A 16,915-nucleotide genomic window follows, 5' to 3' on the forward strand; every position below is an offset into this window, starting at 1 on the left:
TGGGGGATTTAAGTATTTCCAACTGTGCTGCTCTACTTCGCTACAACTCATTATTAAGGGAATGAGCATAAACAAACAAAAACCCATATAATTTATGTCTCTTAAGCCCAATAATGCCAAAGCTAGGGCTTCAGTGGACTGCAGCACATGCAAGAAAATATTGTTCTCTTTGGCAACTCCCTAAACGCAAGACAAGTGCTCCTAAAGAAGGATTTAATGAACACAAACATGTAAAAAATAAAGATCATCATATTATCATATCTATAGCACACTTACACAAATAACACTGTGTGTCTTCATGGGACCCTTTATATCTACCCAGGAAATACCATCTCATTCTTCAGGTAAGTGAAGTGAGAATTGTGCAGCACAGAGCTATAATTTAATAAAACAAACACCCAGCAGGCAATGTAATATTTTAAAATGAAGCTGCACACTGAAATGTATTCATTACTGCTGTCACTGCCGAATCATCCCATGAATTTGATCAATTCTTAGAACCTGTTTAACAATTTGCTATTATATATTTTATCAGTGACATCTTGTCATATATTAAAAAAATACTGTTTCCTTTTTGAGCTTTTGCAGCTCATATAATGATAACCCCAAGCCAGATGTGAAGCAGCTCAGCAAGAATAAATATATAAAGCATCGCTCAGGCTATTGCAGATGGAAGATTGGAGACCTCATAATGCAAAGTAGATGAGAATCCAGAGTGTTAATAGCTGGTTGACATACACTTGACATCCATTGTGATGCTGTAAAAAAAAAAATCTACATAAAGTGCTCTACCATTATTAAATCAGGCAGTAAAATGTGTCATAAATGTATAATATGGCAAAAAAAAAAATTGGTGCACCTCTGCTGCTTGTTTACCCTTATTACAGTTTTGCACTCCACACCTTAACTATGCTCTCATGCATCTGCACATGCTGGATTCAGCTTTGCCAGTTAAACGCCTTGCTACCACACTACCCCTGCATGTGTACATGGCTGGAACTTAATTTTTGCTGGGAAGGGTTTGAGACTCCCAAATCCCTGCACAGGAATTGACAGCTGCAGTGACTGATAAAAACTTCAATCCATACATGATAAACAGACAGCACAGTTTTTCATGATAATTTTAGAAACAGAGCACAGAGTTCTTTTGACACAGCAGCCTCACAAGATAATAATGGAAATGTTTTCCCTAATGCAGTTACAGTTGTGTTTTTTCCTTGTATTTATCTATTCCTGTTGTTTATAGATCGCTCTGTGGGAATCCTGCATCTGAGGTATATGCTAGAACTCCTCCACTGGATATGGCCAACATACTCCTGCCTTTTGAATACACAGTGGCAGACTTTTAAAGTTTTCAAGATTTTAGCCAATTTTTTATTTCCAGGGTGCCATATAACCTTTTAATGAAATCTTGTATAAGCCTCTGACCAAATGAAACACATCATTGGAACAATAAATTGAAATTAAATAATTGTTTTTCTTTGCCACCATGACATTAGGCTTATATATTATTAAAAATACAAAAGTGTTGGTTTAGATTTTCTACTTGATTTGGCAGAGTGAAGGGTAGTTATTTAGTTACAATTTTGTTCTGTATACACTCAACAGCCACTGTATAGGTACATTTTGGCTTGGATTGTGGCATCTGTATGTCACTATTGTGTTAATGTGGACCAACAAGACCCAAGGAATGTTACCAGCACCTTGTTGAATCTATGCATGAAGAATGAAGCCAGTTCTGAAGGCAAAAGGAGATCCAACCCCAGACTAGCAAGTTGTAACTAATAAAGTAGCCACTGAAGGTATTATTGTAAATTTTGCTAGAATATGCATAATTCATTTGTTTGTTTACAATTTTTTTATTATTTTTATTTTTTTGTAATCGCTTTAGTTTCAACTTGGTAAAGGCGAGATCTCTGTTGTCCATCTTCCCAGTGCAAACTGCTTGCACAAAGTGGTACTTAGCACGATGAAATTTGCCACCATCAGTACTGACAATCAGTTTAGCCACACACAGCAAGAAAGCCAATGATTTTTCTAGTTTTCTAGTTATAGCACCTGATGCTTTAAACTCTTTCTTGCACAGTTTTGTCACAATGTACCCAGATTGTACAAAAAAGGAAAAAAAAACATAAGCAGGTTTAATGAACAGATGTGTAATCACTCTCTGAGATGTATAAAAAACTTTATATTATGTAAATGTTTAAATATTAGTTATTGGACATTCTATACAGGCTTTTCTGTGATTTATGTAATTTCACACTGTATTTGGCATGTTTTCAGATCCATAATGAGGCAGATTGTGTTTTATGATGTACAGTCTCTTCCATAACTGTTTTGAAGCTAAGTCACTCAGTCGGTAGTCTGCTGTTCTTCATCATGGCCACTACAAGGTTTGAATTTCTTTTCCTGCATCATATGTACCTCAGGTTTCTGGAAGTTTTTAATTATGTTGTTTTGCTCATGGTTTCACCTTTTATACTATGTATGATTTACCGCATCATTGTTTACCCCGATGTTCTAAAGATAATCCAAGGCTATGCTTTAATGTATAGCAAAGGACTCTAAACATTTTTATGCTTCAGTGCCAGTGATAGTCATGGAAAGAAACAATATGCTTTTGGGCAGCCTGTTTGTCCAGCCATTGACCATAAGAATAAGCATATACTGATTATGAAAAAACTTTACACAATAACAATGCATCATGAAGTGATGACATTTCATATCCAATGTCTTGAGTCTGACTCAGTTATAAACCACAATATGTCTGGTAAACTCAAATTAACCTGAGGCATACTTCATACTTCCCAGTTCAAGGTCTACATCTCTCCTGGTGAAGGAAACTGTTATTGCATTGCAGCTGTCTGGGGTGAATACTTGAGGGCATGTACATTCTTCTCGAGTACCAAAACCCATTTTTTATTTGAATTAGACCTTTTAAGGACAAAAAAGATTTGCCTTCAAAACACTGTCTGTTTTTTTAAATAAAAATAAACATAGTCCCTATTACATTTACAGCATTTACAGCAGAAACTGTGAATAAACTGTTTAAACTGTTACTGAGGAGGACAAGAATCAGTGTGGTAGAGAGAGTCACCTTAACAGGTACAATGTCAGTATTAATACTAATTTATGTGTGAAAAGAGAATCTACCTTGGAATTTCTTAACTCATTTAACTTACACCATATCTCCACTCGTACTTAAGTGGGTATAGTGTGTGCATTTTGTTTCTGCTTTTATACAAAAAGCAAACCAAGGTGCTGTCTTCAGAGGGCCTGTGGTCAGACATTAAAGTCATTGGGATCTTCCAGTTGGTCAAGAGTTATGCTGAGGTGTAGCTCAACCGTGAACCATGATGTCAAAAATATTCAAGAACTGAAACCAGTTGGCAGCTCTTAACAGTGGGTAAATGGTTTTAAAAAAGTGACTTCAAATTTAATTCAAACACTCTGAAATCAGAATTCATTACCGACTTTTTTTTATTTATTTTTTATTATTATTATTTATGGGGGAATTTTTTCATGGTACAAGCACACAGAATCTGAATTTTCTTGGCAAACTCTCTAACCTTTACTTTCTTGCTTTAAGATCATGATGTTCACATACTGCCCCCTGGTGTTGTTTGAGTGCACCAACCTAATCAGGATTCTTGACAACAGATAGTGTCCCCTGACTCATCACAGCAGGAAAAGCACAAGTCAGTCTCTCAGCAAGCCACGACAATGATCCAGCATGTACAACAGCAGGACCTCCCCCACAGTGGGATGCTGGCATCATTAACATACCATGAGTCAAACTGTTTTAATTCTATACACTGTGCACATTAAATAATGAGTTCATTGACCAAACTGGAGCTTATGTTTGATGTGTGATTGATGATGCCATTTCTGCTTTGTTTATGTACAAAGGTGCCCCTGAAAATGAATAACAAATTAATTATGATTACATTAGAAAACAGGAAAAGGAAAAGTATCAGAGTATGTGTGCAGCATGTGCAATATTTGCATGTGTGCGTTTTACATTAATGTACCTGTAACAAAAATACTGCAAAAGATTAGTTTATGTCTGGATTTAGACTCATAAATCTTGACAAATGGAGCAGATTTGAGGTTTTAATGAGAGAAAAATATTTTAATGTGAATTGTGATTTTTTTTTATGACTGTAAATTCAAGTAAAGATAAAAACTGTTATTTAAATTCAAATGGAAATCAGCGGATGTGTTTCCGTTAGGATATTTTAAAAATAACACCTGTGCATTTTTGTCATCCTGGACCAATTTTAACACAACAGCGCTATGTGTTATGAAGGTTTTCAAAACATTGCCCGATTATGGCTGCTGCTGCTCATTTTTCTGTGCTCAAAACTAAATTTCTAAAACTAAACTAGAGATGAAAACAGGGTTTGTGGACAAGTTTAATTAATAAAAGAAAAATTATATAATTCAAGATCATGACACAATCATATGTCTACAGCAGACATATAATACACATTTAGGCTTGTCCCAAACTTAGGCTGCATTCACAATGAAGGAGGTGACCAATTCTTTTTTTACATATTTGACTGGGGTTTATGGGGTAAATACAAGTATGAATATTGCAAATTGTTTTTGGGTTTTTTTTTTTATTATTTTTATTCTGATTAGGGTTACTTTCATATGCATCTAAATCAGATACAGCACATGTGTCAAAGTCAAGGCCCGCGGGCCACATCCGGCCCGGCGTACATTTATATCTGGCCCGCGAGATCATTTTATATAGATGTATTATTATTGTTATGCATGGCCCGGCGATGTGAGGCGCTAATAATATACAAAAGAAACAGCTTTAGTAAAAGTGGTAAATGATCTGCTGGTAAATGCAGACAACGATCGCACTTCAGTTTTAGTACTGCTGGATCTAAGTGCTGCGTTTGACACTGTGGATCACTGCATTTTATTGGATAGGCTTGAACATTTTATTGGAATTACAGGAAATGTTTTATCATGGCTGAGATCTTACCTGTTTGGGAGGTCTCAGACTGTTAGTTTTAAAAATGATCTCTCCGAGACCTGTGCAGTGGGGCACGGGGTCCCTCAAGGCTCTGTACTTGGACCGTTGCTGTTTTCTATGTACCTGCTGCCTCTTGGTGTTCTTTTACGTTCTTTTAATGTAACCTTTCATTGTTACGCTGATGACCTGCAGCTTTATGTTCCTTTAACCATTGGAAATTGTGCTGAAGTTTCTAAACTAGAATCTTGTCTATCTGCAATTAAGGGCTGGTTATCGGATAATTTCTTGCTCCTAAATACTGATAAAACAGAGTTGATGGTCATTGGGCCACACAAATTTCAGCACTTGTCCCAAAATTTCATCTTGAGAATTGAAGACAGTGTCATAAATTGCATGGACAAGGTAAAAAACTTGGGCGTGTGGTTCGACATGGTGCTCTCTTTCGAATCTCATGTAAAAGAGATAACAAAGACCACCTTTTATCATTTGAGGAACATAGCCAGAATCAGACAAGTTTTGTCAAGCGACACTGCAGAGGTTCTTATCCATGCATTTGTGTCTTCACGTATTGATTATTGTAACGCTCTTCTTTCTGGGCTACCAAAGAAAAGTTTTAGAGGTCTACAGATGGTGCAAAATGCAGCTGCTCGCATTTTAACAAGGACTGGGAAATTTGAGCACATTAGCCCTGTACTGAACTCGCTGCATTGGCTACCTTGTCAGGTTCGAGCAGATTTTAAGGTCCTGCTGCTCACCTACAAGGCTTTAAATGGATTGGCACCTACATACCTCTCCGACCTTTTACATCTTTATGTTCCATCCCGTGCTCTCCGATCCCAGGACTCTGGCCTTCTAAAAGTTCCTAGAGCCAGAAAAAAGACAGTTGGAGAGCGTGCTTTTTCTTTTTGTGCCCCGTTTCTGTGGAACAACCTCCCTCAAGATATTCGGCAGGCATGCTCTGTGGAGGTTTTTAAAACAAAGCTGAAGACACATTTGTTCACCCTATCATACATGTCTTAATTCTATCGCTTTTAGTTTTTAAATTTTTACTGTTTTTAACTTGTATTGTGTCTTTTACCTGTATTGTTATGTATCGCTTTTATTTTACTTATCTTTTTAGTTTTAAATAGTTGTACAGCACTTTGTTTGAAAGCGCTTTATAAATAAAGTTATTATTATTATTATTATTATTATTATTATTATTATTATTATTATTATTATTATTATTATTAAACTACAGATCCCATAATGCAGCGCTGCAGCCTCCTTGCTGAACGCTAGGCTAACTGGGAACATTCCCGCATCAATCAAGTCAAACTTCTGTTATTGCGAAGCTAGCCGCTCACAATGGTGTAGAGAAAAGTTGATTTTGAAAGCAGAGCCTTTCAGCGCCAGTGGGTGACTGAATATATGTTTACAGACATTGCTGGTAAACCCGTGTGTCTTATTAGTGGAGCTAATGTGGCTGTAATTAAGGAATTTAATTCAAGACGGCACTACGAGACAAAACGTCAGGATAAGCTGAAAAACCTAAATGCAGAGCAGAAACTACAGAAAGTAGAAGTCTAAAGAAGAATCTGACATTTCAGCAGACCTTTTTCACCAGAGCAAAAATCACAAAGTGAAGCTGTCGTGAAAGCAAATTTTATTGTAGCAGAGGAGATAGCCAAATCAGCTCGGTACCACTCTGAAGAGCTGCATGATGAAGCTGTGCGACGTATTGTGTCCAGACAAAACGCAGATTTTGGCAAATATGAGCCTGAGGAGAAATACGATTGCTGATCGGGTTTATGGCCACTGATTTAAAAACACAGTTGTGTGAAAGAAGCAAAAACTTTATTGCATACTCTCTTGCTGTGGATGAAAGTATAGACATGATGGACATTGCACAGCTGGCCATCTTCATCCATGGAGAGGAAATATTGAACATTAAATCGATGCACGGGACAACGACAGGAAAAGACATTTTTGAAAACGTATGTCAAAGTGTAACCGACATGAAACTGCCCTGGGACAAACTTGTTGGACTTACAACAGATGGAGCGCCGGTGTTGTGCGGTGAAAAAAGCGGACTAGTCAGCAGGATGCGAGTAAAGATGCAGGAGGAGAAATGTACCGGTGAGTTAACAGCATATCACTGCATCATACACCAGGAAAGGCTGTGTGGTAAAGTCCTAAAAATGGAGCATGTAATGATCACCGTAACGCAAACCGTAAATTTTATCTGAGCTAAAAGTTTAAATCACCGTCAATTTCAGTCTTTTATGTGGGAAATAGATTCAGAGTTTGCCGACATGCCATCATACAGAGGTCTGTTGGCTGAGTTGGGATAAAAATTCTCAATAGAGTTTTTGAGCTCAGCAAGGAAATCTGTCAGTTCATGGACATGGCATGTATGATGCGGTGAAGGCATTTCAAGTGAAGCTGTCACAAATGCACCAGTGCAACCTGCCTCACTTTCCCTGTTGCCAAGTAATGTTGAACCAAGTCAGCAGACTTTGCTGAACTGCACCTGTGCAGATTCAGATGGAGCTGCAGTGTAATGATACACTCAAGGGAAAGTACGACACTGAATGGCCCACACAGTTTATTAGTTCCATTCCTGAAGCAATGCCCCAGCTCCGTCTACATGCGGCTCGAACCTTGTGTATGCTTTCATTTATTTTTTTCTGGGGTTTTTGGCAGCATGTTCATATTTCTAACTTGCATAATTTTGACAGGATATATTTTTATGAAGAGCAAAATATTTAAAGTTAAAGTTTTTTTTAAGTTTATTTAATCTGGAATAATATTCCTGTCTGTTTTTATTCATATTTATGTTTAAAAAACATTGTTTTAGTGTGTTCAATAAATGTTTATCTTGTTTTCACCCAAATCTCCACAGAGAAGAGGAAGCTGTTTTATCATGAAACTCCTAACTAAGAAGATGTCGTTATTTTTCTTTTTTAATTACAAATAGCTGGCTTCTACTGCATATCACCTTGAAACGGTACTAAATGAAAATGTAAACGCTAACCTCAGTTACCTCCATGTTTACCTCTGCAAAGTGCTTCTAAACGCGAGCCTTACAACTTTGAACCCATCTTGAAACACCATTGGCAATGGGCAGTTATTTTGGAGTATTATTTAATTTAACCTTGATCTTCAGGATCATGAGCCAAATTGTATTTTTTAAAAACTTTCATAAACTAACTGATGTCCCCAAAAACGATGCCCCCCATGGAAGTTATACTTACTTACTGTTACTGAAAAAATTGAAGCATCTAAAGTATATCTGTCTCTGATATCCTCTCTGACTTACACATGTTTACACCAACATCTTTGCTAACTATATTTTGGTAGTCTAAAGTTCTAGAGGTCAGGATAGCTCACAAACATGCCGTCTTCCACCAATTCCTAAAGCGTCAGCCAACCTTTACGTGGGACTGAACAAAGGCACATTCACCACCTTTTTAGTTACTTCACCTTACCTGGAGTAATAGTTCTGACCTGGGCCCTGTTTCAGAAAGCCGGTTTAGTGCAAACTCTGAGTAAGTATACCCTGAGTTAACGAAAACTCTGGGTTTTCGGTTTCACAAAGCGAGTTTAGATTAATTCTGAGTGAGTTACTATGACGACACACTCCGTGAAGCTAACCTGCCCCCTAGCAGGTTTACTTCAACTAACCCTGACCTTCTCCGCCTCTTTGTCGGAAACCTGACTGTAGGAAGTGTCAGACATGGCTTGCCCCTTCCTTGAAGAGCCAGTAGATGTTGAAGCCCAAATTCTCCGCAGAGCTCTCCGCCGGGAGAGAGTGATTAGAGCGCGTTTGGACATTTTATCATTTCCTGATGATTTTCTGTGTGAACGTTACCGTTTGTCAGCACAATCTATAATTTATTTGAATAACATCCTCAGGCCTTATATTGCTCATGTGAGACATGCGCGGACATTCTCTCAGTTCTGTACATATTATTTGTATTGCACTTCGTTTTTTTGCAAACGGGAGCTTTCTGTATAATATTGGTGACGCTGAGCACGTTTCCAAGGCTACCGTCTGTCGGGCAGTCAGGAATGTTACAGTTGCACTGAAACGTCTCCTGTACTCGTTTGTGGTGTTCCCCGGTCATAGACCCACACGATTTATCAAAGAGGGATTCCACAAAATTGCAGGTATCAGGATGAACAAAACTTAATTCATGATGTGGTGATACTTGAACTACTACTTAGATTTCCCAGGCGTGATTGGCTGTATAGATGGCACTCACATTCCAATCATTGCTCCTTCAGTAAATGAAGGAGACTATGTGAACAGGAAGTCTTTCCACAGCATTAATGTACAGGTACATAGTTCCCTGTAGCATTTCAAACTAACAAATTATTTCATTATAGTAATGGAGTATAGTATAGGCCAACTGCTCCGCCTCTGTGAGTGGTGGTGGTGGAGGACCCCCACCTGTTTTTCGGGCCTCCGCTTTTTTTCTGTTGGCTGTAACGGGTCACATTTGAGCATACAGAGTAAGCAAATATGTACTTGTAATGTGCTCAGATAATTTCAATAAGTGCTTACAGAAAGAAAATTAATGTAGCCTCTAACTGCAATTGATTTACATAGGACAAACAGACCAAGCACTATGGCTCATAATACAATTACACCTGTTTGGACTATATTTTTATATTTCATTTTTACTTGCTGCCAGGAACGTTTGGGGCCTGTTGGGTTGCACCTGCGCTCACATCACATCACAAAATAAAATGTATAAAATAAAAAATAAAATGAAATGTAATAAAATAACGTGTTAAATGGGTGGAAATCCCTAGATCAATGTTTAAATTAACACTCACGCATTGACTCTGTCGGCTATGTTTTGCCATGCATGCTCCCTTTCTTTTGCAGCTGAGGCTGTGTTACTTTTTTTCCGGAAAATTTGCATGTTATCGGCATATGCTGCCATCAGAATTTCGGCCTCAAGCGCTGTAAAATACATTGACCGCGCCTTCTTTCCCTCCGTCTCCATGGTGACTCGCTTAATCTGTGCTCCACTAATCAGGGCTTTATGCGCGCGCTTAACTTGGGGTTAAAGCAACTCCGGGTTGATTGAACTAATTGTTATCAGCCTTTCTGAAACCGAATATTCTGAGTTGGACAGTTCGGGGTTACTCAACCCTGAGTATCATTTTTAACTCTGAGTTTTCTAAACCGGCTTTCTGAAACAGGGCCCTGGGCGCGGTCAATGTATTTTACAGCGCTTGAGGCCGAAATTCTGATGGCAGCATATGCCGATAACATGCAAATTTTCCGGGAAAAAAAGTAACACAGCCTCAGCTGCAAAAGAAAGGGAGCATGCATGGCAAAACATAGCCGACAGAGTCAATGCGTGAGTGTTAATTTAAACATTGATCTAGGGATTTCCACCCATTTAACACGTTATTTTATTATATTTCATTTTATTTTTTATTTTATACATTTTATTTTGTGATGTGATGTGAGCGCAGGTGCAACCCAACAGGCCCCAAACGTTCCTGGCAGCAAGTAAAAATGAATTATAAAAATATAGTCCAAACAGGTGTAATTGTATTATGAGCCATAGTGCTTGGTCTGTTTGTCCTATGTAAATCAATTGCAGTTAGAGGCTACATTATTTTTCTTTCTGTAAGCACTTATTGAAATTATCTGAGCACATTACAAGTACATATTTGCTTACTCAGTATGCTCAAATGTGACCCGTTATAGCCAACAGAAAAAAAGCGGAGGCCCGAAAAACAGGTGGGGGTCCTCCACCACCACCACTCACAGAGGCTGAGCAGTTGACCCCAGCCAAAACAGTGGGCGCCCTGTGGCTGAAGGCATCTCTGCGGGGACATCCTCTGAGTCAATAACCCCGCAAGACACAAGTGCCTACATAAGAGGTTAATTACTATACTCCATTACTTTAATGAAATAATTTGTTAGTTTGAAATGCTACAGGGAACTATGTACCTGTACATTAATGCTGTGGAAAGACTTCCTGTTCACATAGTCTCCTTCATTTACTGAAGGAGCAATGATTGGAATGTGAGTGCCATCTATACGGCCAATCACGCCTGCGAACCCTGAAAATAAATGTAAAATCTAAGTAGTAGTTCAAGTATCACCACATCATGAATTAGGTTTTGTTCATCCTGATACCTGCAATTTTGTGGAATCCCTCTTTGATAAATCTTGTGGGTCTATGACCGGGGAACACCACAAACGAGTACAGGAGACGTTTCAGTGCAACTGTAACATTCCTGACTGCCCGACAGACGGTAGCCTTGGAAACGTGCTCAGCGTCACCAGTATTATACAGAAAGCTCCCGTTTGCAAAAAAACGAAGTGCAATACAAATAATATGTACAGAACTGAGAGAATGTCTGCGGTGTGTCACATGAGCAATATAAGGCCTGAGGATGTTATTCAAATAAATTATAGATTGTGCTGACAAACGGTAACGTTCACAGAGAAAATCATCAGGAAATGATAAAATGTCCAAACGCGCTCTAATCACTCTCTCCCGGCGGAGAGCTCTGCGGAGAATTTGGGCTTCAACATCTACTGGCTCTTCAAGGAAGGGGCACGCCATGTCTGAAACTTCCTACAGTCAGGTTTCCGACAAAGAGGCGGAGAAAGTCAGGGTTAGTTGAAGTAAACCTGCTAGGGGGCAGGTTAGCTTCACGGAGTGTGTCGTCATAGTAACTCACTCAGAATTAATCTAAACTCGCTTTGTGAAACCGAAAACCCAGAGTTTTCGTTAACTCAGGGTATACTTACTCAGAGTTTGCACTAAACCGGCTTTCTGAAACAGGGCCCTGATCTTATAATTTCTATTTATTTATTGGTTTGTTTGTTTGTTTGTTTGTTTGCCATAGTGGGCGTTGGTTTTAACAGGAGTGCCGGTCTCCAGTGATTGGTTGTTATGCTGGGCAGCACCCAGCCGTCTGAGGTCCAGCCACGTATTTACGTCAGCGTCGTAAAACGTAATGTTATTGGTTGGAAATTTGACCGTCCTCTGAGCGGAGCTCCCAGTCGCCCTTCAGCCGACAGAAAGAAACATAAAGACCGCTCTTCTCGCCCAAGACAGACACCAGCCTAACGTGAAACCATGGCAGGCACGATTGCACGGAAAGCTATTGACCACTTGAAGAGCAAGGAGTTCAGAGACTACTTGATGAGGTCTGTGTCAGAAGCCGGAACATTTCTCTGTTAGCACGGCAGCTAAGCTAGCTACAGCTAGTCATGCAGAGTTAGCTAACGTTCACCTGCTGGTGCAGTTTACTGTGTAACTAAAGTTATAACAAAATTTTATGAACATTTTAAACGGTTTGTTTTTCTTTTGATACCTCTCTTCATGCATAGTTTTCTACTTCGTTTTAAGTTGGTTTGTTTTCAAGGGCGACCATGTCTCCTGTGTTTTCTCCACATTATGAGCTTGACTGTTAACTTATAAGGAAGCTCCTAAAACAAACAGGTAACCTAGAAAGTGGATCGAACCCTTACGGTGAAAGAACGTTAGCTTCTTAAGATGGCAGTGAACTGCTTTAAAAGTTTGAATCTGCGTCAAAAGCTGGCGGAGAAATCTGCTACTTGTCAAGATATTGGTTAATGTGTCAGAGTGTTTACGTACCACATATTAGCCACAGGTCTGAAATTTGGAGTAAAGGCCAAATTTTGGCATCTTGATAGGTCAGCATTGTTTGCGTTTGTCACAAATATACACAGTTGTTATCGCTGTTATCTGAAGAGCTTTGCCTGTTTTAACACTTTAAAACCATCGATGGGCAAGACGTTATGACGTCTGGTGTATACTTGCGCAATATCTGTTCTTTTAAATCAAAACTACTGTGTGTTGGCAGTCTGCACAAACGAGTTTTACTGCTTACTTTTGTTAAGGACTTACAGCTGACACCTAATTATGCGGGTGTTGATATGCTACCTCATTCATTATATCCTTACTAAGAAATGCAAAATTATATTGACATTTGATACCTACTTGAAGTTGTAATGATGTGTGAAAGACATCATGTCATTGTGACTTATCTTTATTTGTTTTCTTTTTTATGTGGAACTGAAAACAAACAAACGCCAAACAGCACAGTAAGTTACCATCTTTTCTGTTAGTATATCCTTTTCATTGACAGGCTGTAGTTTTATCTGTACCTTACTATTTATTGATTTTGTATGTCATATACAGTGTTAACATAAAAAATATGATACTGAGCTTTTAGATACTTATCTTACCGTCATGTCTGGCTTAAAGTGCACAAGCTTGACTGATTCACATATAGTTAAGGCAATGAGTCTGTGCTACCTTATGCAGCAGAGCCTTTTTGCATTTTTTTGTCCATTTGTTAAACTAAAATGTATTTTGTGTTTGAAGGAGTTAAAGCCCACTTTAGAAAAGTGGTTGAAAATATTTTTTTATGCTAGTTTTGATTATTTCTCCTGCTTGTGGTGTTCGAAAAGTCTTGTTTAATAGATTTAGGCTTATTTTTTCTTTTCCCTTTTTCTATTTTTATCCTTTTGATGTAATTTATTAGTAACTATATCTTCTGTACATTGACATGACTGTTGTGACTTTTGCAGCATTTCTGGGGTCCTGTAGCAAACTGGGGTCTTCCTATCGCTGCCATCACAGATATGAAGAAGAGCCCTGAAATTATCAGTGGCAGAATGACCTTTGGTAAGATGGTCACAGATACATCCAGTATACATGCAATATTCTAATAATTTTCTAGTTAGCATTGATGCATTTTGGGCTGTGAGTGGTTCTTTTATCTCAGGGCTACTAAGAAGGCTTTGAGAGGAGGCGTGATGTCTGCACTGGTCTATTGATTTGTTTTAAGATTTTCTTTGATCTGCATGCTTTCCTGTTAAGATGTTGAATAGTCTCATATAAAGACTTAACGTTAGAGCTGTAGTAGGTATATAAGAAAATATGGTTCTATTAAATGTATGCTTTCTCTCCTCAGCTCTGTGCTGTTATTCGCTGCTGTTCATGAGGTTTGCCTACAAAGTGCAACCCCGCAACTGGCTACTGTTCGCTTGCCATTTGACCAATGAGTCAGCCCAACTGATCCAGGCTAGCCGTCTCATCAAATACAAGTAAGAAACTTTTCTGTTCTGGGGTTAGTTTCTTTTAAAGTACATTCTAATTTTCAATCACCCGTTCATAGAAGATCATAACTCTGCAAGATATGAGGACTGTGTTTTTGGCAAAGTCTGTGCACATGATGTCACATATCAGGGCTCTGTTTCAAGAGCCCTGGTTCAAATTCTGACTGAGGGTACAGCCTTTGTTTACTTTTGCTATTTTCCCACTGTGACTTTTAACCCAGATCAGTATTTCATCATTTAACTGCAGTGCTTTAGATTTTAAAAAACAAACAAAAAAAACCCAACAACATTAGATATGATAATGGAAACATTAATGCCTTACCTTTCTGTTATTTCAGCATGGAGAAGAAGATGGGCTCTTAGTCCCTGATGCAGATGGACTCCAGAGTGGCACTGTGCTGCTTCAACACTCACCTAAACCTTGAAATCTTGTCTCTGAACTTATCTAATTAGTAAACTGCTGCACTTCCGTTCTTTTTAGTAAAAAAAACTTGACATTACCATGATTTGTACCTTAAGTTTCAGCCACTTTACTAAAAACAGGGATAAAAACTGATGCTTTGCTCTATAAATTAAGGTCAATTGGTGTGAATTATTTGTTCCTTTTTTCTTTTCTTTTCTTTTCTTTTCTTTTTTTTTTTTTTTTTGGGCAACATTCAATATGACGCACCAAAATATAATGTGGAAGAATGTACACAAGGCTAAGCAGCCTGAAAGTAAGATGTCTTGCACCCAGGATCTACTTGCTTTGGCACACTTTTAAACAAAACTAACCATTATTTGTCTAATTTTGGCAAACTTGAGGTCACGCTGTTCAAATATGTCCTCACAATATTCTTTTTTTTGTTTGTTTGTTTTGTTAAATTTAGAACACACAGGGGTTAAGCTGTTTGTCTTTTGAGTTAGAAGTTGTTCTGTAAATTGTATATATGAGTATGTCTGTGGAAAACTTGTCAAACTAGTTTCCCACAAGTGTCAAAATACATTCAAACAAATGTTTAAAACAAAATCAATAGTTACATCTTTTCATGTGGTGAAACTGTCCACGTTATAAAGCAGTATAATCATGGTACAAACTCAGACTGGCTAGGTTATCATCTGGCATGACCAGACAAGGGGAGCTGCTGCTTCTGCCGGTGCTTTTCAAACATGCACTGTGTGTTATTATGTGTCATTCCCATTAATTTATTGTCACTGAATAATTCGCATTATTTTCCCTGATTAATATTTGGATTCTATAAGTTTGTTAAAATAAACTGACTATGACAAAATTGATTTATTTTCTGAGTTTGTTTGTTTTGTTTTTTTTACTTTGACTTTGAACTTCTTGTTTGTCTCAGTCATGACCTCTGTCACTCTTGGTGATCCAATGACATTTAATTGCATCAGATATTTCTGCTATGGAAAAATCAAGAAGTCACCTCTCTGTATTTACACTCAGCATTGCCACTGTTGAATAAACAGAAGACACTTTTTTTCAGCAAAGTTAGAAAGTACAAATCAGAATAACTACGTGAATTCTTTATGCCTTTTTGTTTACATGTACACCCAAGGCTTTCAGTGAAAATAGTTGATATATACTATATTAAGCAATAACATTTTGTCCATATTTAATGCTGAACAAATAGCTTGTTTGCACTATAATAACCAGTGGTTGAAGTGGCATTCTGATCTTTTAGTTCCATTTTTATTGGTACCAAATTAAAACATTCCCCTCAAGGCAGTTTATATTATATGATAAAGACTCTACAATAATGCAGAGAAAATCTCAGCGATCAAATGAACCACTATGAGCAAGCACTTGTTGACAATGGGAAGGAAACATTTCCTTTTAACATTAAGAAACCTGCATAAATAGGTGAAAGCAGTCCTACATCAGGAACGGATCTAGACGGGTGGCATGTGCCACCCTAAAATGATCCCTTGCCACCCTAGTTTTGCATATGACAGTGCTGTTTACTAAAATAAGACAGCATTAACACTTTGAGCCTAGCTACAGTTAACACCGAATATAAATTCTAAAACTGAACTGAATATATTGCATTGTGAGAGGAGTTCAGAGATTCACTGGTAACAGTTCAAAGACAAAGAGTAAATGGCTGCGTTCGCGGGAGATTCAGTTTAACACTATTGCTTGATGCGGGAAAACAGACTGCTGGAACATGTCATCATTAGCAGGGATAGTGTTAAAGAATGCAAACAATGAAAAGAAGCTGAGGTATGCCAAGTTACTCATGAACTGGACTGAAAATCAGGTGCAAAGGGTTTGATGGAGTGATGACTCCAAATTTAGTCTAAATCATCATCATCATATGCAAAGGTCAGGAGAGAGCTACAGCAGTGAGTGTCTACAGCCATCTATAAAGCACGGTGGAGGCTCCATCATGGTTTGGGGCTGCCTTTCAGCCAGTGGTGTTAGAGATGTCAAAATGGATGCAATTATGATGTGAACATTTTGTGCACTAAAATATTACTGTGTTTTAGGGTGAGCTAGAATAGGAATATGGTTGCAATAATGCGGATAAGAGCATAGAGACAATGACGATAACTCTCATAGTTTCATTGCGTTAGTGCACCCATTGCTCCCCGTCCTGACCCCCATCCTTAACGCTTGATGTAGAGAGTCTCTGATACAGCTGTGCTCTGCAGCCCAGAAACCCAGCTTATCTGTGATTTGGCCAGACTGGTGTTGAACTTGGTGGTACTCATCAGGGACGATGATGGTGATGCGGCATACAGAGAGGAGGTGCAACAGCTGGCACTTTGGTGCCAGGACAAGAATCTATGTCTCAATGTTGACAAAACAAAAGAGC

At 38.3% G+C, this 16,915-nt stretch overlaps 1 protein-coding gene across 1 annotated transcript; it reads left to right on the forward strand.

Moving 5' to 3' along the window:
- Window positions 1–11,966: 11,966 nt before the first annotated feature.
- mpc1 (mitochondrial pyruvate carrier 1) lies at window positions 11,967–15,377 on the forward strand. Its single transcript, XM_063460190.1, has 4 exons — window positions 11,967–12,165; window positions 13,572–13,668; window positions 13,958–14,090; window positions 14,441–15,377. The coding sequence occupies exons 1-4, from the start codon at window positions 12,091–12,093 to the stop codon at window positions 14,463–14,465; spliced, it is 330 nt and encodes a 109-aa protein (XP_063316260.1). The 5' UTR covers window positions 11,967–12,090; the 3' UTR covers window positions 14,466–15,377.
- The last annotated feature ends 1,538 nt before the right edge of the window (window positions 15,378–16,915 follow it).

The sequence above is a fragment of the Pelmatolapia mariae genome, linkage group LG1 (assembly GCF_036321145.2).
Source record: "Pelmatolapia mariae isolate MD_Pm_ZW linkage group LG1, Pm_UMD_F_2, whole genome shotgun sequence".
In the NCBI taxonomy this organism is placed as follows: Eukaryota; Metazoa; Chordata; class Actinopteri; order Cichliformes; family Cichlidae; genus Pelmatolapia; species Pelmatolapia mariae.